The 22924-nt window shown below is 58.8% G+C and overlaps 1 protein-coding gene across 8 annotated transcripts; it reads right to left on the bottom strand.

Moving 5' to 3' along the window:
• Positions 1-417: 417 nt before the first annotated feature.
• Positions 418-22604, bottom strand: ALS2CL (ALS2 C-terminal like). Of its 8 annotated transcripts, XM_060162142.1 has the most exons (29): positions 22532-22604; positions 21760-21881; positions 21462-21516; positions 18538-18663; positions 17571-17769; positions 17174-17239; positions 16560-16725; positions 15920-16051; positions 15099-15218; positions 13597-13655; positions 13387-13453; positions 12770-12966; positions 11630-11695; positions 11099-11197; positions 10847-11008; positions 9996-10107; positions 8820-8897; positions 7836-7966; positions 6463-6636; positions 6211-6307; positions 5888-6045; positions 5230-5298; positions 4137-4310; positions 2866-2908; positions 2249-2278; positions 1988-2049; positions 1732-1881; positions 1346-1442; positions 418-927 (listed from the first exon to the last, which is right to left on the bottom strand). In XM_060162142.1, the coding sequence occupies exons 2-29, from the start codon at positions 21844-21846 to the stop codon at positions 868-870; spliced, it is 3036 nt and encodes a 1011-aa protein (XP_060018125.1). In that variant the 5' UTR covers positions 21847-21881; positions 22532-22604; the 3' UTR covers positions 418-867. The 8 variants fall into 8 exon arrangements, with proteins under 8 accessions (XP_060018125.1, XP_060018129.1, XP_060018127.1 ...); XM_060162146.1 differs by lacking the exon at positions 21462-21516 and having other exon boundaries at positions 22532-22549; XM_060162144.1 differs by lacking the exon at positions 22532-22604 and having other exon boundaries at positions 4137-4265; positions 21760-21960.
• Positions 22605-22924: the final 320 nt, after the last annotated feature.

The following is a 22924-nucleotide window of genomic DNA, read 5'->3' as shown; positions in this document are numbered from 1 at the left end:
CACCTGCTGGCAGTGAGGCAAGCAAGGTGTGTTTCCTCCCCTGCCCCCAGCCTGCTCCAGCATGGCCGTGATATGCGGACTGTAGTTCAGAGACCCCCAAGCCCACGCTCTCAATTGCATACCCAGCAAGGGGAAGGGCCTTGCCAGAGGCCACCCAGCAGGTCAGGGCGGAGGTGGAGCTGTTCCTGCCTTGCAGCCCTGAGAGGCCAGCTCTGCCCTGGGGCAGTCGGGAAGAAGGCAGGTCCACAGGAGACAACTCATGGGAAAAAAGCCCAATAAACGGAGCTGTCACTAGCAGCTTGGAGCCTCTGACCAGGAGAGGAGAAATGGAATGACACCACCCGAGACATAAGAACTTCAGTTACAGCCCAACAGACCAAAGTCAGACTTACGGAAGGACTCCAGAAGTCAGCAAGATGGATGGAAGGCCCTTTACAGATCATGCAGTCCACCATTTTACAGATGGCAACACTGAGGCCCAGAGAGGCTCAATAACTTAGAGGCAAGGATGAGGCAAGGAGAGGCCAGGAGCTCCTTGCCCCCAGTCCATGAGCTGCTGCTGGTCAAGAAGGTCATCCAAGGCTGGCCTAGAGAGTGGCAGGGGGCAGGGGGAGGGGAAACCACCAGCTCTGGGGCCACACCCGTCACCCTCACCCTCCTCCCAGTCAGGACAGCAGCAGCATCTCCCTGCGAGAAATTAAACGCTCATCTCCCCCAAGAGCCACCTCCAGGGCTCATCCTGCCTTCTGTCCTGTGGGCCACAAGGGCCAGAGTGGGCCACGCTCACTCCACGGGAATTCCATGGCGGCCCCTCTCAGCTCTGCAGTTTGTCCAGGAGAAGCTGAGCTACCACGGCTCCCTGGAGTTCTAGCGGCTGGGCAAGCGATGCAGCCTCATGTCCTCCTTCTGGATGTGCTCATAACAGGACTGGCGGGAGAGAGGTGAGGCTGAAGCCAGCTGGCCTGCCCGCTTCAGCCACATGCACAGGCTCTAGGGCCTGACACTGGGGTGCACCCACCTCCCGGGCCTGGACCACTGTGTCTCCAACTCAGCCCTCAGCCACAGTCTGCAAGGAAATGGCTCCTTCCCTCTCCTATTGTGCTCAGGGATGCAGCCTGGAACACACTCAGCCCTGGGGATCCGAGGGCCGGGATGCACTGTGCCCACCTCCCCCCACCCAGCCCCTTTTAACAAGGGCAAGAGCAGTGGCTCTGTGAGGACCCTTCCCATGGAGACACACAGAAGCTGTGAATTTGAGCTCATCCCCGTGATGGTGTCTGGGGTGAAAGGGGTCTGCCCCAGTGGCCAGGGCATTTCTGCCTGGCCCACCGCCTCTGTCCCTCACCTCCAGGGCCGTGAGCAAGAAGTCATACAGGCCTCCTGTGTGGATAGGGGCCATCATATCACGGATCAGGTGGATCTCGGCTCCCAGGTGCTGGATTCTGGAGAACCACCGCCACCACAACGAGAGGGAAGAGGGGACCTATCAGGGACACGCATCCAGCAGCAGGGAAGGAGCTCTGGCCTGGGTGGCTGGACACCTGGTCCCTGCTCTGAGTTTGGCACCCACAGGACCCTGGGTGGGCCTCTCTGGGCCTCAGCTTCCCCATGTGTACCAAGAAAGGCTGTGTCCATAAACCCCCATGTTCAAAGACTTTGGAGTATGTCTTGGTTGGGGGTGGGCAGGGTGGGAAGGGAACCTCCTGCAGCCCACCCCCAGCTGGGGCTCACTGGGCACGCGACACCACGTAGATGAGCAGCGGCAGCAGGTCGTCCATGGGCAGCTTGTGCTCCTGGCCGAGCATCCGCGACACAGTGGCCTCAATTTCCCCGTATGTCCTCTCTAGCACCTCCAGCTTCTCCCGGGGGTCCACCGTGGTGCTGCAGGAGGGTAGCCGGCTCCAGATCAAGGCCCTCAGGTTCAGTCCCAACCAGGGGCCCCAACACTCCTGCCACCCACACCCACCCTCCCGGGGTGTGGACTCACATCATCTTCTGCAGACATTCCGTGGCTGACAGGAAGCACTTGTCTCTGACTAGGGAGTATCTCTGCATGGTTGGGGGAGTGGGTTAGATGAGGCCGCAGCCCCCCAGCTCCGTCACCTCCTCTTTCCCAGGGTCAGGGCTGGCCCCCGAGCCCCTCACCACCCACCCCCTTCCCCATCACTGGCTTCAGGACAGCTCTGCCCAGAGGGTTAAGTGACCCAGGGAAGGTCACAGATCCACTGTAAGCCTCAGTCTACTCAACTGTAAAGTGGGGTAAATGGTCTCCAGGAGGCTGGGAGGATCAAAATGGAAAAAGAAGATAAGAATCATAACAGCCAATGGTCACTGGGTGCCGCCCAGTTCTATGTCAATGGTTCTTGAGTCCCAGGGCTTGTTGAAACACAAATTCCAAGTTCACTCCCTGAGTTTCTGACTCAGTAGGTCTGGGATGGGTTCAAGAATCTGCTTTTCTAACAGGCTCCCAGACAACGCGGATGCTGCCGATCCAGCAAACACACTGAGAACCAACGCCCCTCATGTTCTGGCCCACACCACCCGACAACAACCACAGGAGGTAGTGCTAGTACGCATCAGGGACTACTTCCACAGATGGGAAAACTGAGGCACATCTCACCCAAGGTCGTACAGCCAGTACAAGGGTGAAACCTAAGCTTGAACCTGGTCACTGTGGCTGTAAACTCATCCACATGGGAAATCAGAACAGTGCAGAAAGCCTACCATATCCTCCCTCACCCGCCTATGCAGCTTCTGACCAGTGACCATGAGGCAGAGAGCTGCTCGGAAGCCTGGGCAAACCTGGGGGCCCAGCTCAGGCTCAGACCTCCCTCTCCTGGGCAGGTAATGGGCCCACATTCTCACCTGATTGGTCGTCAGCGTGAGGTCCTTGAGGGGCCACAGGTGCCTGAAATTAAAGGAAGGTGGGAAGCTCTGCCAGGACCAGGGTGCAGGGTCTGAGGTTAGAGGGCAAATTCCCTGCACCTCCATGTCCCCCAGGAGGGCTGAGCAGGGGAGAGGGGCAGGGGATGCACAATGGCATCTGGGAACGCTTGTGTGAAGCCCAGGCAAGAGGAGGGCAGGAGGGATTCCCTGAGAGGGCAGCCCTCCATGCAACCCCAAAACACGAGTGGGACTGGAACACAATGAGGAGACAGAGGGGCAGTGCTGCAGGCCAGGGGACCCTCCTGGGCAAAGTCCTGGGGGTCAGGCCAGAGAGCTCAGTGGTAGAGACTGCTCCAGGGGCTCAGTGAGCGGGCCCAGGCTGGCGAGAAGTAGGGATGCCACGCAAGGCAAGTAGAGCCAATGGAGCAGGGAGGCCAGCATGGAGGAGGTGGCACTGAGGCAGCAGGAGGGGTGGGGAGGAGGGACTCTTGCAAAGCCATGGACAACCAGGTCTCTGGGCTGGTGCCTGGTCAGATACAGGAAACATTCACCACATCGGAAGGGGAAACAAGGTTTTTCGGCAGGAAGGGGAATGGGAAGCGCCATCACCTTGAGACAAAGGAAACCAGGTGTGGGAGGAGAGAGTGCGTTCATGCCCTCAACACTGGTAGTATCAATGGATCAAAGGAGCATGAAGGAGAAAGAACATTTTGATGACTGAGGGCGGAAGGGAGGCTCTGACCTACTTCCGGAACAGTCCTCAGTTTCCCCTTGAGGATCTCCCCTCTCCCACTCTCAGTCCAAGAGCTGGGAGCAGGCGACCTTGCCCCAGCCCCAGTGGTAGATATTGAGGCCAGCCTGGCCAATCTGGGCCACAGCCAGCATTCAGGGACACATTCAAGACCCCAGCCAAGCCTGGGAGGAACTTCAGAGGCTCTGCTGGAGCTGCTGGGAAGGAGACAACAGCTCCCTGTGGGGCCTGAGCTGGGAGAATATAAACCTCGAGTGGCTGGTACCATATTTGTCACCATACGGGGGAGCCAGAGAGCCCAACAGAGAATGAGAGAAGTTGCTTCCTTTATCATGCAACTGGACACCCAGATCCAGCCACACCTGAATCTAGCCACACCTTAGAACTTCATGGGTACACGAGCCAATTAACCTCCCCGCTTTTTTGCTGAAGACAATTTGGGTTTGTACCCTCTGCTACACAAGAACTCTGGCAATCGTGGCATGGTAGGGAGGCTTACTTCTGTACATCCAGGAACTCAAGCAGCTTGGTGTCGGGGAAGAGGCTAAGGTTGGCAATGCCCTGGCTGTAGAGGCTGTCCTCCCTCTCATGAAGAAGCAGGTAGAGAGTGAAGAGCTCCGAGTAGAAGCTGGGCAGGACAAGGGGTAGCATCAATCTGTGCACCTGCAGGTCCCTGAGTGAGAGCCACCAGGACAGGTCAGGGTCAGCAGGGTGGGCGTGGGGATCTACTTGGGCTGCCCCTCAAAGAGTCCACAGAACTCCTCGTCCCACCAGTGTTCCTGCCTCCAGCCTCCTCCATCCCGGAGAAAACCCTTCCCAGCCTGTTCTCAGTCATTTCACAACCAATTGTCATCTGTGACTACCTCACACTCTCACTTGACTTTGAGAACCAATATGGCAGCTGAGGCAGAATTTTGATCCCCATTTAATTGAAAGCAAAACCAGGGCCTTGATAGATGAGTGACCTGCAGCAAAGCTCTCAGCAGCCGTTCCAAGCTAGTCCAGTTCTGCCTCCTAGTTTTCTGTGCTTCCTAGGACTCAGGGGGAAGTTCTCCCTAATGTCTAACCCCATTTCCCATGCCTCCTGCAATGCAGTAACAGAAAGACCTCTCTGATCAGGATCTCTGGGCCTGGAATCTGAAGGCAAATTGTAAGGTTTGGTCTCGGGGGACTGGGGAGACAGATTTAATGACCCACTTAATTCCTGCTCTGTGTGACCTCAGGCTCAGCCCCTGCCAGGCCTCAGTTTCCACATCTGTGCACAGGGAAAAGGAGGTGCCTGAGGCAGTGCTCACCCGCCATACACCCAAGAGACGAGGGTGGGATAACACGTTTAGAACAAAGACGCACTTGATGCACTGTGGCAGGGCCCCTCCCCAGGTTGCTCAAGGAAGAGAGGTCATGGATCATTCTGATTCTTGAATGGTCAATGAGCAATATTTGGTCAATAGCATGAACCCCTAACACTTCCCAAGAAATACCCTTTTCCCCCGAAGGAGGGCCCAGAAGCAAAGGTATACGGACTCCCAGGACCCGAGCCTGGCTGCTTGCACCAGGGCAGAGAACCCCACAGACCTAATGGGGGCAGTCACCTTGTCTCTGCATCTTGATCTTCCTCTGGGACCTGGCCCTTGCACTGTAAGGCAACCTGCAGCAGACCCCTGCAAACCAAAGGGAGGGGCAGCGTGGCTGCCATCTCCCACAGGATGGGAGTCACCAAAGGCCAGGCAGGTGGGCTCCACCCCCAGAACCACGGAGCCTGAGGACTGCAAAGCCCAGTGGCCCAAACCCCAGCAGCGAGGAGGTTGGGAGTACGGGATGTCTGCCTGAGTGTCCTGGAACCCTACCACAGCACTAACTGCAGCATCTAAGGTTTCAGTTTATAGCGTTTGACGAGGTCACAGCTCAGCCGGGACAGGACGGGAGATGGTGTCTGAGCCCAGGTCAGGCTCCGTTTGCAGTGGGGTTAGAGTTCTCCTGGGGTCAGGGCTAGCCCGGGGCCTGGCTGGGGCCTGGACTCTGGCTGCAGTCAGGGCTTGCTATCACCTCCCCACCCTCTAACCCCTATGCTCACCAGCTGCATATTAACCAACCCACCCCCTGTTTCTTTCTCAATCCAGACCCAAGGCAAAGGCACCCTTCCTACCCAGGGCACCAGGCAGAGCTGATGCTTGGAAAGGGCAGAGCTTCCCCCACACCCCGCTCTGGGGTCACAGTGCAGTGGTTGTCCCCATGTACCACCAAGCTCACCTGTAGGCGGCCCAGAGTTCCTGGGCGTGCTGCTTCACCTCCTCCTGTGCCAGCCCCTGCAGGTGCTTGTTGGCCCCAATGCCTGAGTATGTGGCCTGGAAGGTCAGCATCAGAGTCCGGAGCAGCTTTCCCAGGGGATGCAGAGAGTTGCTCAGGGCCTGGGCAGGTGCAAAGGCAACAAAGAGATACTCAGCACTGTGGGCTGGAGCACAGCATGCCCACGCAGGACCCCACTTCTTCAATGGGAGCACCGAGGCACTCTCAGCAAGGGCCCACAGGCAGGCCTGTCCCCTCTGGTCAGCACCCTCCCCTGGAGCCCTTACCTTCCTGAGGCACTGCTGCAGGGCCTCGGGCGTCCGGTGCTGCAGCAGCTCCTCCAGGATGTCCTCCATTCTGCCTGCGTGGTCCTCGGGGTGGGTCCTGGGGCACCACACACACACACGTCTCTCACCCACGCCCAGGCCTGCCCTCTCTGGGAAGCCTTCCTCCCCTGGCCCACTCAGAGCCCCACTGACCCCAACACTGAGCTCTGGATGCCCTATGGGTACACACGCCCACGCATGCCTGGGCCTCACCTCTCGCAGCACAGGTACTCCTGGGACTTGCGCAGCTCCCTTGAGCTCTGCACGTGGAAGCCCAGCAGGGCCTCCTGCAGGTCTCCAGGGCAGCCGGCTTGAACAAAGTCCTGGAAGGGGCCATAGACGCCCTGCCAGCGGCTCTCCACGGGGAAGACGCCCAGGCCCAGCTGCCTGCGATGGAGGCAGTGGGGGACATGGATAGGGATGGAGCCATGCTGAGCAGGACCCTGATCAGCCCTTGGAGAGGTGGGGATATCCAGCCTGGCCCAGAGTCAGGGCCCAGGTGGGGTGGGTGGAGGGGGGGGATGCAGAGCGGCCTGACCTCCAAGGCTCCAGGAGGAGAAACGGGAGGCAGAGAAGGGTCAGAGAGAATCTACTCCACGGTAGAGAAAAGAGACAGGGGCACACAGAGCACTGGAAAAGAAACAGAAAGAGCTGGAGAGCTGAAGGCCAAGTCCAGAGAGTGGGGTCTTGGCCTAAGAGAGACCAGGGCCCAAATCCCAGGATGCCCCCGCCACGGGACCCCGCTCTCCCTCCTACCACACCTGGGTCCTTCCTGAGCTTGATCCTGTCTCAGCCAATAGGCTTAGGGGTCTGGCCGTGTGTGTGTCTGGTGCAGTGTCTAATGGAGCACTGCTCTCCCATGTCACGCTCATAGATTTTCCTACACCTGCACCCGACCCGGGCTCACACCCCTAGGGTTTGCCATCCACTTCTAGCTCCTGCTGTCAGGGAAAAGAAACACGCAGGGACAATGTGTCAAGTAAACAACATGTGAAATGCTGGCTGGCACCATTAGAACCACCACCCTCACCTCAACAGACATAGTAAGAGTCACCACTTGAACAACGGTTTTCCAAGGAAGAACTCTGTCCCCATAGGGAAGAAGTCCATCCTCTTCTCAAATACCCCAGGATAGGGACAGTGATTCCACTTAGTAAGTTTCCTTCTTTACCCTGGCTGCCAGGGAACTCAGAGCCAGGCTAATGCTTGATTATAAGGCCTATCTGCACCTCCCTTTCTTGTAAGCTCAACTCACACTTTAATTTTCTATCTTATTCTTGTTTGTTTTGTTTCATAAACTGTCTTGTACCCTTCCTAGAATAAAAGCAGGGTCTAAGCAAAGCCTACACATAGTATTTTTCTCCAGTTTTGTGGCATGTGGAGTTACCGTCACATAGCCCTTAATTCCAAGAGTCTCTGACAAGGGCTATGTGACCTGAGCTCTCTGAACTCTCCAAAGAGCTAAGAGGAGGTACAGAAAAGCCGTTCTAATGAGACCTGAGTCTTTAGGGTAGAAACACAGACACACACAGACACCCCCCCCAGAAAGGCTTCAGAATACACAGGCCAGACAGTCAGTCTCTCACCTCTTGCGGGTACTGCCTGGATCTGGAGGGAGGGCAGCTGTGTCCAGCACACCCTGGGTATGCAGTCCTCTCCCTGCCCCACTGCCAAAAGATCCCTCCAGGGTGAAGCCATTAGGGAAGGTGACCTTGCCCTGGAAGCCGGGAGACAGATGCAGGGATGTCTGTCCATCTGTCTGTCCAGCTGCCCTTCCATCCCATCATGACAGGCCTCACGCCTGTCCATCCCAGGTCACAGAGGCTAGAAACTGATGGATGGCCTTCCCACCATCCATTCAATCTGCCCCACCCCAAGGGGCTCATAATCCTCCACCCCTGCAGGAGCCCCTGCCTGTGCCCACCACCAAGGGGCTCATCTCTGAGGCAGGAAACGGCGAGGGAGACAGAGAAGGGACTCACAGGTCAGAGTGGGGAGGACCACCACTGGGTCCAGAAGTAGGCAGAGGCCTCGGGAGGACATGAGGCATTACCGGCCTTGAGGAGGGGCAATTCCTTGCTGCATGCGACTGTTCCATTCACAGCATTCCTAGTCTCCATCCACTAGATGCCATAGTACCCCCCAGTCAAATAGCCCCCACATTTCCAAAGGCCCCAGCAGGGATACAGCAGGGATACCTTCTGCGAGGTCAGCTCAGGCAGAAACATACTGAAGGATGATGCCTCCAGGGGCACCTGCCCAAGGCACTGATGGTGGTGGTGGAGGGGGTGGATCCCTCTCTTGGGGGCCAGGAGGAGACACAGCCAGGAGACCACCAGCACCCTCTGCACCCAAGGCAAGCCTACCTATCCCCTCTTGACTCACACCCGATCAAATCACACCTCCGCAGCAGGGAATCGTCACTGTATCCACCCCCTAGATGTAGTGGAGATGGGAGAGGCCCTCCCTTACCTGCTCCACCTACCCTCAGCCCTAAATCCAAGCAGGGAGATTACAGGCCCCAGCCAAGGTCTCAGCAGGGAGTGGAGTAAGGTCTCTGTGGCTCTCACCTTCCCCACGAAGGTCAGGTCCCTGGCGAAGGTGCCCTCATACAAGGAGTCATCTTCAGAGAGAAGGATCCCTGGGCCCTAAGGAAGGAAGCGGGGAGGGTAGGAGCAGTGGGTTAGGAAGGGCCAGAAGACTGGCGGTGGGGAGGGGAGGTGGGCAGTGACCCATGGGCAGAAGGGTCCTGAGCCCTGCCATACCTCCCAGGACTGTGCCTAGGTGGGATGCCAGCCCCTGGCCTTCTGAGCACTGAGCACAAGGCCCATGGACCTCGACCCTGGGTTACCTTGACCGACACCCTGGGACCTGGCTCCTCCCCTCCAGCAGCCTCTCTCAAGAAGCCTCCTGGGGGACCCTTCCTTCCCACCTACAGCTCAGGAAGTACTGGGCTTTTCCTGAACCATCCCCACTTCCCTGTCACTGACCCCGGGGACCGTGGAGCTGATCAGGCTCCTGTGCTGCATTGGCTGCCAGGAAGCTCAGAAGCAAATGGGATACAATTCGTGTTCTACTTATTTCTGAATCTATCTTATGTGCCTATTCTTACCTTTTCTTTCTCCTTCAATCCTTTCCAGGACAAAGCATAGATAAACAAACAAGCCACAATATCAGTAACAGCCATCAGGCCAGAGCCGCACTATGTGCCAAGCACCTGGCAGGGTGTGGGTGAGGCAGGTGAGGGCTATGCCCGGGCACGGGAAAACTGCGCTCAACAGAATGCGACAGTGGGCAGGTTCTCTGACCTCTCTGAGCCTCACGTTTGTCACTTTTACACTAGGGACAATAACATGACCCCAGGGCTACTGGGAGGATCCCATGAGATCATGTTGGGAGGCTTAGCCCAGAGCTAGACACCCAGTTAGGGGTCTATAAACATGGGTGGTACAGGCTGCTGGCATCCTCATTACTATGCACTTCATTGTTGCTATTTTAGTGAGTCGTTACGATAAGTAGTTCACCTGAGCTGCTGATGGGAAAACTGAGGCTGGGAGGGGCAGGGACTTGGCCAAGGCCAGGGTAGGTAGGTGGCAGAACTGGATTCCTGCCCAGGTTCTGGCTCCCTCCAGCACGTCGGAACCCCGCTTCCTGTCCCATCCACCCCTGACCAGTCTCAGTTCAGCTTTGGAGCCCCCAGAGCAGGGAAAGGGTAGCTCAGGACACACGTGGGTCACTGCACTCACCACCATCTTGTCTGCCTGGAAGGTCCCCTGGTAGCAGACACCCGCCTGGGTGACCACGACCCCTGGGCCATGGCGCTGGTCAGCCTGCCACATGCCAATATAGCGCTCACCCCTGGGGGAGGAGAGAGTAGGGCCAGAGTTGGATCAGAATTGTGCCCATGCACCTTCTGTGTGTTCTGCTGGCATGGGACTGGGGTGGGGGCAGGGGTCAGATAAGGAGCAATGACATGGCCTGAATCCACTCAAGTCAGACATAGGGCAGGTGAGGTGAGGACCCGCAGGAGGAATGAGGGTGGAGGAGGAAGGGAGCCTGTCTGGGGGAAGGCATCCTGGCAGGCTTCCCGGGAGACGTGGCAGGAAGGACAGATGGAGTAAGTAAGGGTGCCATTTAACATATGCAAAGCCATTGAGGCAGGAGTGTACGATAGATACATGGGGGCGTTCAGTGGTCTAAAAGGCTAGGGGGTACACAGGTGGCATGGCAGGCATGAGGTCAGAGGAGCAGGCAAGGCCTCAAATGTCGGGCCAAGGACACTGGGCTCTGTCTCAGCCCAGAGAGCCCGGAAGGGCTGTGATCCTTTGATAGGACCCGATCAGAGGGGGCCAGAAACTCCTCTCTGAAAGCACAGGGAGGGGCCAGAGCTGGGGGGGCTCCTGCAGTCAAGGTCGGGGTCCCTCATCCTGAGCCTCAGCAACAACCGAGGGAATGGAAAGAAAGTGAGGGGCTTCAGAGAGACTCTGGGGGACAGACAGAACGGACCCAGTGACGACAGGGAACCCGGGCCCTGAGGCATTTGGCCTGTGAGGCCCCTCTGCCCCTCAATCCTGGTGCGGGGCCGCAGAGCACTCGCCTGTCGCCGTCGTCCTGGACGCCATAGCCACTCCTCTGGCCCCTCTCCCAGTGGCCCGTGTACCTGCAGGGCTGAGGGGTCTGCGGGGTGCTCTCAAGGACCCCAAATCCATGCCGCAGGCCTTCCTGAAAGTAGCCCTTGTACACCTCGCTGGTGCTGTACCTGCGGAGGGTCACCAATGGCTGGCCCTGCCTCCCAGAGGACGAGCCTGTCCCACGAGCCTGTCCTACCATCAGGCCAAGGGTCACTTACTCACAGATGCCATAGCCACACATGCTGCCTTCCCGCCAGTGGCACTTGTAACAGTCAAACTTATCCTCGGAGGCCTGGGGCACCAGGCGGATGCCAAAGCTGTCAGTGTGGGTGGGCAGGGAGGGAAGTCAGCACTGGGGCCACAGCCCTGGCCCAAGACACCTGTCACACCCCCTCCATGCCCAGGAGTGTCCCTGCTCTTCCAAGGGGCCTTCTCAGACGATGGGGAGAATCTGAGAGGTGCTGAGCCCCATCTTGTTCCCAAGAGCCCCTCAGGATACCCCAACTCCACCCCAACCCCCATGCACTCTGGGAGGGCCTTCTGGCCCTGGACCACTCCCTCCATGACCTGCCCCCCTCCTCAGGCCTAGTTTCCCCTTTAGGACAATGAGTGGAGCTGGACCACATGGCCTCCAAGTTTCTGCTTGAGGTTTGGGAATGTAGGATGGGGCCCGGCTGGTGACAGTGGAGAGGGGTGGAAACCACTCCCTGCCTGCCCACCACACAGTCCTGTGTCAGCCCCAGCCTTACCCGTGCTCCAGGCCCTGGCAGAAATCCCCCACGTGATTCCGCCCGTCTGGCCACTTCAGGGTTCCCCTGTAACACAGTCGAGGTCCACGGGCATCAGGTCCATGGGCATCAGACCCACCAGACCTTCAACACACACAAGACCCCCAGCCAACCTCCGCCGCAGACTCTCTCCGAGGCCTCGATCCCCCTTGGACTGGACTCTCTGCCCCAACTCGGTCTTCTTCTCCGAGCTTTATGACCCCACATGGGCTCTCAGCCCTTCTCTACTCCTGGCACAATGGTCCCAGCAGCCTCACAGAGTGTGCTCCACACCCAGCAGGGAGAGCTCTGGAAGCATCCAGGTTGCCTTTTTCCCTTGACCAACAGGAAGCTCAGAGCTAACCTTCAAGCTCAAGCCAAGTGCTAGTCAGTGGGGTTTCTACCATCCTTGTCTCCTCTTCTGACACAGCATTGCTTTTTCTGTGTTTTTGTTCATAAGCTTCCTCAAGCCCTTTCTGGAAGCAGGCAGGGTATCAGAAACGAGTGGAATGCTTGCAAGCGTAACCTTGGCGAGTCCTTTCTGCTCTCTGGGCCTTGGTTTCGCCAGCTGTAGCACAAGTTGGGGCCATGTTCTTCAACAGCCTATCTGCCTGTGGGGTCGTGTCGACCTGCAACTGAGGCCAGGTTCACCCTAGAACCTGCCCTGAGGCCTGGGGAAAGTCATGCCAGTCTCTGGGCCTATCACCTAAAGGGGGTGATAACACTCCCCCAGAGCATTCTTGTAAGGACTGATGAAGACAGAACGTCTGCAAAACATTTCTACCACCACCAGACAATGCTATGTAGACATGAGAGTTTTCTTCCACCCGCCTGAGAACAGAATGGTGACCGTGGGCCCTGCAGGTAAGCTTCCTGATGTCTGCCCCACGCTCGGTAGCCTCACTGCCATCCAGACTGTATCTGGCACAAACCTACAGTGGGCCAGGTCCTGTCCAAGAGGACTTAAGAGAGACTGTGGGGGACAAACAGATTTCACCACAGGCGGGTAACAGCCTTTGGTTCATGCCCCGAGGCAATTAGGTCCACATGGGTCCTGTCTGCCCCTCAGACTCCCAGGAGGATCCCTGCCTCGCTTGGCCCAGAGCCTCCTCGGTCACTCACTTGCCATGGGGCCTGCCACCGTACCACTCGCCCTCATAGGTGGCCTGGCTGAAGCGGCCCTCCGCACGGAAGGTGTATGCTCCACAGCGGCAGGTGGGGGGTTCAGAAGGCTCCAGGCCCGCCCCCAGCACCGGCAAGTCCTTCTTCCCACGCAAGGTCTGGCACACAGCCTGGGTGACCTTCCGCTGCCAGGCCACCTGCGGGGGGACAGGGAAACACAGGACAGGCCACTGTTGCTGGAGGCAGCCCCTCTAGGAAGCCTCCTGGGGCGGCATCAGGTATCACCCTACCCACACCCACTCTTATCACTTGCAGGGACCTCCAACGGCTCCCGTGCTGCTCCCTGGGGCCTCATTCAGACCCGAATACCTGTTTGCAGCTTCGGGCCTGCCCAGAGAGGCCAAACAGAACCTTCGAACAGGCCCCAACCCTGGCTTCACAGAGAAAAACACGTGTTCTCGTCGGCATTCTGATGCCCGAGCCCAGGCTGACCCCTGACTCACTCTGACCTTGACTCCAAAGGCTTGACATTCCCAACGAGCCTCCTCTTACCCTCCTGTCGCCTTCCCTCACTCCCCTGACCCCACTCCCCGGACTCACAGTCCGCCCACACTCACCCGGCCCTGTGGGTCCTTGGAGCACAAGGAGAACTCTTCCTCAGGCGTGAGGAGGTGAAACATGCACCTAGACAGATGGAGCTAATGAGTGGGCTCCCGCTCTGTCCAGGAGGGTGCCGAGGGAGGGCCCAAGTCAGAGCCCTGGGGCGGGCAGGTTACACGGGGTAGAGGGAGGGAAGGCCTGGGGTGTCACTGGATGGGGATGCTCACCCGTCCTGCCCAGGTTCCACCCACACCAGCTTCAGATCAAAGGTGTGGACACTGTGGCCCTGGAAGAAGAGGGGGCACAGGTGGGCAAGACGCTCACCTATTCTCCGGTCTGGCCTTGCTCCCAAGCAGCAGCTCGCTGGCTCACCGCTGGGTGTCCCCAGCATGCTCAGTGCGGCACGCCCAGCACTGAGTCCCACACCACCCCTGCCGGCTCCCCATCTCCAGGGCAGGTCCTCCACCTCCCTTCCCACCCGAGGGCCTGGCCAGAAACCCAGGACAAGCCTCCCGCACCCCCGACATTCTGCTCCATCAGGGCCCCCAGAGTGGTCTTCTGGAAATGCAGCATGGATCTTGTTAGCCCCTGCTGGAAACCTCTCTAAGGTCCCTACGGCTGAGCCTGACCCCTGAGACCACACAGACCACTCCCCTCCACTGCCTGGGCCTCCTCCAGTTTGCCACAAATTCTCCTCAGCCTGAACCTTTGCATGTGCTCTTCCTTCTACTTGGAATGTCATCCCTGCTCTGAGAGACAGAACAAACCTCCCTTCCTCTGGAAGATTTTGCGGAGTGACCTTTCGCCTGGCATCAGACACAGGTGGAAGCGGCACCAGGCCCAGGCCTGAAGGGGAGGAGGAGTGTGCCAGACACGGGCCAGGACAAGAGAGGGTCCAGCACAGACAACAGGACGTGCCAAGGTCCAGAGGTGGGAAAGGGCTCAGCACCTTTTAGTGACAGTATCTCGTCAGCATACCTGGAGCACAAAGGGTGAAATCGGGAGTGGAGGGAAACTCAAACTGAATCAAAACCCCAAAACCAGGCTTCAGGAGACACAGCTTTAGATGGGCAAGTAGCATCCCTTCTAGGCCTCAGCCTCCCTATCTGCAGGGGAGTTCCAGGCTGACACTCCAGGGGGATACAGAAGACAGTGCTCTGGCTATCACAGGGGCAATATAAGTTCAGGGGGAACTAGGCACAGCCAAGGTTATGGGCCACATAACAAATCCCAAACCCTAGTACTGGCTCCCTCCTGACTTCTGTAAGGCCGAGAGCCCGGGCACTGCTGCTACATGGAACTCCTCTCTAGAAGCCTTGCATGTGCCCTGAATGGTTCACGCAGCCCTCCTCAGCCACTATGGGCCACTTATGACCGTTGTCTGAGGTTCCTCTCCTGTTGGAGGAAGACAACTAGGAGTTGTCTGCCATCTGCTGAAGCACAAACTGACAAGTGTCCCACTTTACAGGTAAGGAAACTGAGGAGAAGACATTTAACAGGGATACGAGCTGTGGAGAGTTGAGACTGGAAGAGCCCTGCTCCATAGCCCACACTCCTTCAGGGATGGCTCCACCTGCTGCCCCCACCCTAGCACTCTGCCTTTCTGCCCCCATCACCTCCCCAGGCCCAAGTTCTCGCTCCCAGCCACATGTCTCTTTCCCACTCCTTTTTTCAACCAGCCCTCAGACCCCCACTGTGACCCCACGACCTCTGGCCAGCCCCACCCTACCTGTAGCAGGACAAGGGCATCATCAAAGAGCAGCACACGCTCTGCCCTCAGCGGGGTGACCGTCACAGGTATGTCCTGGCTGTCTTGCAAGAGTCGGTGAGTGGGGGTACAGAGCACATCCTGGTGAGGCGAGGAGGGAGGTGCAAGGCTCAGGGACCTCTGTCCTGGATGCTGCTGGCCACTCCACGGCCCGCCTCTGCCCCAGGCACCTCCCCCACTCTGAGCATCTCCTGGAGGCTCCCAGGTCAGTGATGGGCACTGGGGCTCCAAGGTGGGGGGGTTCATTCCTGGCTATGCCCAGAAGGACAGCACAACTTCTCTTGAAGCCTTACTTTGTCCTCCTCCAACCCATCTCAGGCCACGGCCCCAGTCAAGCCCCCATCAACTTTCACCCAGGGTTCTACAATCCCTGCCTCTCTCTGGCAATTCCTGTCCCCTTCACTTGTCCTCCTAATTCTCTGCTGCACTGGGCCCCAAGCCTGTCATGCCCTGTGAGAGCACAGGGGACTTTCCCTCCTGCAGGGGCAATACGGGCAGTGACTCGGGGGTGCAATCATTCAGTGACATCCCAGGAGAGAGGGTCGATTGTGCTGACCACTCTTCCCCAGAGCCAGAAGCTCACATCCAGCCCAGGAGGTGCTCAGCAAATGGGTGAGGATGGCTGGACAGGGGAACGTCACAGACACCTGCTTTAGCCACTGCCCCCCGACCCAGGTGGGGAAGCTGGGGCATGGAGCAGGCAGCAGGCAGCTCAAGCTACCCAACGGGCCCCTGCCGGATGGCAACCCCTTCCCTCACTGCCCCTCAGGCCTCGAACTCACCCGCAGCCGGCTGCTCAGAGTGTGCCAGAGGGCCTGCGTGGCCATGGCCTGGTCCAGCTCCTGCCCCATGAAGGACTGCAAGTTCCCAAAGACGGTGGCTGCATGCACCAACAGGTCCCGGGTGGGGTGACCCTGTAGGGGGACAGAGCAGCCGGGGTGGGGTATTATCAGAATCCTCTCCCACCCTGTGATGACTGCCCCAGCCCTGGCCTGGCCCCAGCCGGTCAGGAGGTCTGGGTCTAAGTCTAAGTTTTCCCTTTTCTCCCTGCCGGCCCCTCCTCTGGCAGTAGGAGGATGCTTCCAGGGGATTTAGGACCATTCGATGACTCCCCCAGCTGGGGCTGGGCCATGTGTCCTCACACCCAGTACATGATTCTACATCTGTTCTCTGGGTCTCTGCTGGCTCCACCAGGGCAGGGCCATGTACCTCAGATACCCCAGGGCAAGGACATATTCCTTCAAACCCCCCAGAACAAGACCATGTCCCCAGGGCATGGCCAGGTCCTTCTCAAACCAGGGTTCCTGAGTAGGCAGGTTCCCTGAGCCAGAGGCCCGTTTCTCCCATCCCTCAGCTTCCCCACGGGAGACAGGCCTGATAACCAGCAATTACCCCCCACTCCCCATCACCCCTGCTACCTACCTCCCCGACAGTGTCCCTGAGGCTCAGCAGGAGGAGCACGCACTGCCGCACATGATGGGTGAGTGGCTGGCGGAGAGCCTGGACCAGCGCGGTGCCCACCGAGCCCTCTGAGCTCATGCCCGACAGGAACTGCTGCAGCGCCTTCCGCTGGCCCTGCCAGTACTCGCTGAGTGGAGGGAGGGCCGCACACCCCTTCACTCTCCCCTCCTCTGTTCCCACACCTGCCACCATTGCCCCCTTGCCCTGGCTAATCTCTCAGATCCCAGGACAGTCCCAGACCCCAAACCTCTCTCCCATCAGAAAAACAGTGGCTGAGTGACCCTCTTGGAGATTTGGTAGCGGTATCTCAGAGATGAAAGCCCACCCTGAGTAGCAATTAGGAATGCTTCCCCGCCCCAGGGTCACTCCCGTCAGTTGGTATATGGATTCTGCTCACAGCCTCACTAGGCTTCCCTCCCTCTCTTCAGTGTGGAGCAGCATGCAATTGCTAGAGCCAGGATTGCTCAGGATGAGTCCCGGGCCGTGACACTCACTGCTCTGGGGACGTGGCTTCCCCAAGCCCTCCCTCCCAGACACCCCCAACTCAGAGGCCCACTGCAGCATTCCATGCTCACCTCCTCCTCTTTACTGCCTTCTGAAAGGCCTGCACTGCCACACAGCTTGTGTAGGACTCGATGTACCTGTAGGTAGCACAGGGGACACCCAGCAAGCCCAACGCTCAGCTCCAGACCCAAGCCCCTGCCCTTCTGGTGTCCCCAGATCCCACCCACTGAGTGGCTGCAGCCCTGAGGGCCTGGCTCTGGGCACTGGTGACCTTGAGTCTTAACTGACCCAACTAGACAATTCTAACTCAAAGTCTCTTTTCCCTGGGAGGCCACCAGGCTCAGATCTGGGGTGCCTGAGCCTGCCACCAGGCTAACACCCAAACCCAGGGCTGAACCCAAACCTTTGCCAAAGCCCTGACCCACGTGAGTCCCGGTGCCGGCCCCAGCCCCGCCTCGGCTATCTTACTCCAGGTGGACTTGCAAGACACGGTCAGCGCTGTGCAGCAGCAGCAGGGATTCCAGACTGATGGAGTCCGGGTGGCGCAGCCTCTCCTGCAGTGAGTGCAGGCTTTCCTCCGTCACCTCCCACAGCTGCTGGGAGCTCCTGTGCAGCTGCTGCAGGAGCTGTAGGCACTCTCTGCCCCCGGGATCTGAGGGCTCTGGAGCTGGGGCAGGAGCACAAGCACACTGTGAGGGGAACAGGGCCGCTCCACCTTCCAGGGAGCACGCAGAGGCCCTGGGTGGTCACCGGAGGGGCAGCAGCACCCCTAGCCCTGGAGCTGCAGCTAGGGTCTCACATCCCTGGGGTCCTTGGGACAGAACTGGAAGCCCATGTGCCCCCTTGAGCTCAGCAAGGGATGGGCAGGCTACAGCAATGGGCAGCACCCTTGTGGATTCAACAGGGGCACGTGTCCACCTCCTCACTAAACAGGGACAGCACTGATGACCTAGGGCCACCAAGTACAAGAATCCCCCCTGAGCTTCAGAGCTTCCTCAGGTCCAGAATGTGAAGCCCATAGGGTCCTGTAGTCTCCTGCCATTCACAGATGCACCAACAGAGCCCCCAAGAGGAAGGCACCTGCCCAAGGTCATTTTGTAAACCGGGCATCCTGCCTTCCAATCATGCCCTGGGTGAAAGCAAGATGAGAATTCAGGCAGAGAATCCAGGCCTGTGCCCTGGGAGGGATGGAACATCGTCTCCGTTCACAGAAGGTCTGGGCTAGAATGGGGTTCACAGCCTGGTTCCCTGGGGTCCCTTTGAGAAGGAAGCAGCCAGCAACTGGGGGTGAGGGCCCTGGATCCATCCGAAGACACCCACACCAAATGTCACCGCTCCCATTTGCAGCTGAGAAAGCTGTAGCTCAGAAGGTCCAACAGGGAGGACTCCTGTCCCTAGGACGGTTCCTGCATCCCCCACTCTCCCCTCAACTCACCGGCCTCCAGAAGGGGCTGGAGGACAAAGCTGTTGATGCGTGCGAGTGTGGCTGAGAAGACCTCCTCCAGCCGCAGCAGGGCTGCCTCCTCAGGGCTGCACATGGCCAGGGTGCCAGACTCAGGGCCTGAGAACCAAGCAAGATTAGAGCGAATAGCAGCCATGGGAGCAGGGTGCCCTCTCAGGCTATATGCCCAAAAGGCCCATGACCACCCTACCTCAGAACTGAGCAAGGAGCCCATGTCACCCCAAAGGGGAGTTTCTGAACTGGCCAGTGACCCCTGCTCATGCTCCACTTGGGCCCAGCTGAGGGGAGCCTGAAGGAGTGGGAAAGAGGACTCAGAACTGCCAAGGGAAGCATCTATTTTTTACCCAAAAGGCAGATGCTCCTTAAGCCCTCTGGCCTGCTCATTCCTCTGCTCAAACACCCACCATGGCTCCCAAGGGCTCAGAGTAACATCTAGTAGTGCTCCGACCTAGTCCTCTCTCCACTGACTCTCTGGAAACAAGGACATACTCTCGGAGGAGCACAGCCTTTATCTCAAGGCCATGGCTCAGGACTCCCTGTCACCCAATAGGGCTATGTAGGAGGGGTCTGGGAGAAGTGGGAAATATCCTGCTGGAGCCATGAAGGATGGGCAAGAAATAAAGAGGCAGAGAGGAGGACAAGGCATGCAGGTGGGGGAACCATGAGAGCAAAGGCTCATGGGCATGAAGGCCCAGGCTCTGCAGGTGGCCCACCAAGAGCTCCCTAAGTGGCTAACAGAGGAGCCATGGAGGGCCTCAGAGTGGGGGAGTGATGGGATTCAAAGTCAGACTTGGGGACATGGACTTGGTGACAGTTTCAGAGGAGATGATTCCAAGCCATGAGAGGGTAAGGTGAGTGTGGGCAGGAGCCAGACACTTCATGCCCCCCTGCAAGCTGCAGGACGGGTTCTACTCCAGAGGTGGGGGCCATGGGGGTGGGCAGGTCTTTGGACCTCCTTCCCTGGAGAGCAGGACCCTCCAAGAAAGCAGGATCACCTGAGAACGCAGCCTCCTGACTGGAGGGAGGGGGAGCAAGGGGCCTGGGTTCGAACCCATCCCCATAGCCAGGCTGCATCCTCCAATCAGACACAGCCCTCTCCTACCAGACCTGGTAAAGGAGGTCATCTGCCCAGATTACGTGACTGTACGCCTCAGGGTTGAGAAATAGAGAGTCTTTTAACCCCAGACCCTCAGACTCGGCCTCTCTCCGACTCTGACACTCTGAGGCTCTGAGTTGGTTGACCTCGGTGGGGCTGTAGACATAATATGAGGAGATACAGACAGACCCAAAGGATCAAATGAGAAGGGGTCTCATCCCTCCCCACCCAACCCCAAAGACACCAAAGGGCATTCCAGGCTCCTGACAGAGCCTACAATTCCCAGAGAATTGGCTCTGGGGCAGAGTGAGATGAGTGCCTCAGAACTCTGGCCAAGGGCCCAGGCCCAGGACATTCCTGCCCCACCTTTCCTGCTGTTGTTGCTTCAGGAGGGCGAGGCCTTGGGAGGGAGAAGCAGGAAGGAGAAATGGCTGGACACCCAACTGCAGGCTTCTCTTTCTGCTGGCCCCCTGCAGCAGCCCCAGCCCCCTGTGGAGGACTGGGGGAGGGTTGCTCCAAGTCAGCTCAGAATACCAGGACAACACAGCCAAGGAGTCAGGGGTACAGCAAGTGCGGCCTGGGCCCATCTGACCCTCACCCATATCTCCAGAAACTGGTGGAATGGAAAGACCCTTTGGGAAGTGACCTTTCCACCCTCAGCTGGCAGTCTGTCGGGGTCTGAGCTGAGAGGTGAGGACACCAGCTAAAGGTGGAGGGGGGAGGGTGCAGCCAGGATGGGAGGTACAGACTAGGAACCAGATCAGGGTGAGCTGGGGACCTGCAGCAGATAACTCACTGTTGGGAGGCCTTGCACATCAGATCCCCGACACTTACCTGGGGCCCACCCCAACCAATGCCACACCCAGGGCACTCCTCTCCCCCTTAGGCTTCCTCCCCTTGCCCCCATGGGGCTGGCAGAAGCTCCCCTACCCTGGACCCATGGCTCACACCTCAGTAGCTCCCACAGGACCCCCTTCTGACCTCTGCTCAGCTATTCGGCCCTGGCCATGCCCCAGCTTATCCAGAGCCCTGCTCTTCTCTGGGCTTCAATCACCTCCTCTGTGAAATGAAGGTCTGACTAAATCACAGCTTTTCAAACTATTTTAGTCCTCCCTAGAAAGCATAAACCGGTGGAGGGGAGCTCCTCTGGGTATGGGGACCTGCTCTTCAGTCTCCCTTATCTCTCAGTGCAGCCTGGGGCCCCTGACGATGAGTCTTACCGACACAAACTGGCAACACTGGCAACACAGACTGGCCAGGTCTGTGGCCCCAAAAGGATCTCTAACCCTAGGAAACCGAGTCACACTGCCCAGAGGAAAGGCCAGAGGTTACACATGGCTGGTGAGACGGCTGGTGGGGAGAAGACTGCAGTTGAGGCTAGACATCTGGTCTGGTTGGTCCCGAGAGCCTCCGCTCCCAGGCTAGGGAGTTCTGGGGCTTCATCCCGCAGGCAGTGAGGAGAGTGTGAGGGCAGGGGCCAGGCCAGGCGTGAGTGTGCCTGAGTGTGTACACTGGCGAGGGAGGAGGAAGAGGTGCTGAACCTAACACCACAGGGACCCGGCAGGAGTCTCCCCTTTCAAACCCCAGTCCCACCTCCAACCCACTCCTCTCTGGTTAAGGGCATGGCTTCCTCATGCTCTCACTCCATCCAGCTCTAAGGTTCCTTAGTAGTAGACTGCACATGATGTACATATGGGGAAACTGAGGCCCAAAAGGGCATGGGAGGGCCCAGAAACACTAACTGTAGAGCGTGTACAGGGCTCAGACCCAGGCCTCTGGCTCCCAGTCCCACCAAGCTCACCTGAAAGGCAGCCACAGCAAATACCTAGGCTTCCCAGGCAGGCTTCATGTTCACCATGGGGCGGGGTGAGGACAGACTGGCTAGTCTTGGCGTGTCCAGGTGAGTCAGCTGCCAGTCCCCGTGGCAATCTAACCAGCCGCCAGACCTGCTCTCTCTCTCACGCGCTCTCTCTCTCGTGCTCTCTCTCTTTCTCTCTCTTGCATTCTAGGCCTCTGTCCACGCTGGGTCCCTCTCTCCCTTGCCTCCTCCAAGGCCTGGCCCCTCAGGCCCCTGGGCCACACCCTGTCATGGTACTCACTCTGTTATTTCCTGGTCTGGACAGGCAAGGAAGTGCTGCTTGCTGTGGAGGCTTTTTCCTGGGCTGCCTTGGAACCCCTTTGATCATCCAGCAAACTCAGTGGTAGGCAGAGGAGGGAGGGGCTGCCCAAGGGAGGGGGCGCTGAACTGTCACAGCTGACGGGTCCCAGCCTCCACCTGGGCCTCTCCCCCCACCCTACCCCGGCACCCTTCCTCTGCCCTTCCGTGGCTCCAGGCTTCTTGTCCTAGACCCCACCCCCCACCTTCCCAATCTCTCTGGTCGCTTTTTTCACAGCTTTCCTTCCTCTTCCTAAGTAGTCACTGGAATTTCCCAAACATGGGATCCACTTCCCACCACCAGGCATTTGCCCATGCTTTCTCACTGCAAGCAATACTAGCCGGCGTCACCTCCTCCTGGCAGTCTCTCAGGCTGGCTGAGGCCCCGCGGGGTCACCCCACAGCCCAGGCCAAGCCCCTGGGCACTGCCCACGTGTTTGTCTGCCCTCATGTCAGGCACGGGCCCAGGGAGGCTGTCCCGTGGTGACAGGGTGACCAAGGGGCAGGGAGGACGAAGCTGAACCCCGCTGGGAGAGAGGGACCTTCGGACAAACTCGGACGGCCCGGGTGTGAGTGCTGCCAGGGACCGAGGAGTCGTGGAGGGGCGGCGCGCGGCGGCCCGAGGGGACGCGGAGACTAAAGTCCCACCTGGAGCGAGGAGGGGCGGGGAGCAGAAGGGCTCTACCCCAGACGCGAGACCTCCAGCCCTCCCTTACCTGTGCGGCGCGGGGTCCCATGCCGGGAAAGCCGCCGCGGTAGCTCTCTCGCGGACGCCCGCCCCACGTCGGCCCCGCCCCTGCAGGCCCCACCCCGAAGGCCACTCCACCCCCACCCCCCGTCCCCGCCTCGCCTCCGGGTACTGCTCCGAGTCAAGGGCGGGGGCCTGCCTGGAAGTAGGCGGGGCTTGGCGTCCATCTGCCCCGTGCACTAGGGCTCTCCTGAAGTCTCAGTCTGCTGTCTTCCGGGGTCTGAAGTCTCCTGGGACACGGTGGGGGGCCGGGAGAAGGAGGAGAGGAGGTGGGAGCTTGACCCGCCTTTCGCTCCCCCAACACACACACGCACACGCTCTTGCTCACGCCCAGGAGAGCCTGGGTGTGTCTAGGAAGCAG

This window comes from Lagenorhynchus albirostris, chromosome 10 (assembly GCF_949774975.1).
Source record: "Lagenorhynchus albirostris chromosome 10, mLagAlb1.1, whole genome shotgun sequence".
Lineage (NCBI taxonomy): Eukaryota > Metazoa > Chordata > Mammalia > Artiodactyla > Delphinidae > Lagenorhynchus > Lagenorhynchus albirostris.
The sequence above is the reverse complement of the archived record's forward strand: the minus strand, read 5'-3'. Positions and strand labels throughout refer to the sequence as shown.

Excerpts from the sequence above, each read along its gene's own strand:
- ALS2CL (XM_060162142.1), bottom strand. The coding sequence starts at position 21,846 with ATGATCAAAGGGGTTCCAAGGCAGCCCAGGAAAAAGCCTCCACAGCAA. Across the intron at positions 16,726-17,173 it reads AAGGCAGTAAAGAGGAGGAG|CGAGTACTGGCAGGGCCAGC; the intron begins GTGAGCATGGAA and ends CCCTCCACTCAG. Across the intron at positions 2,279-2,865 it reads TCACGCTGACGACCAATCAG|CCTCCTGGAGACCATTTACC; the intron begins GTGAGAATGTGG and ends TGATCCTCCCAG.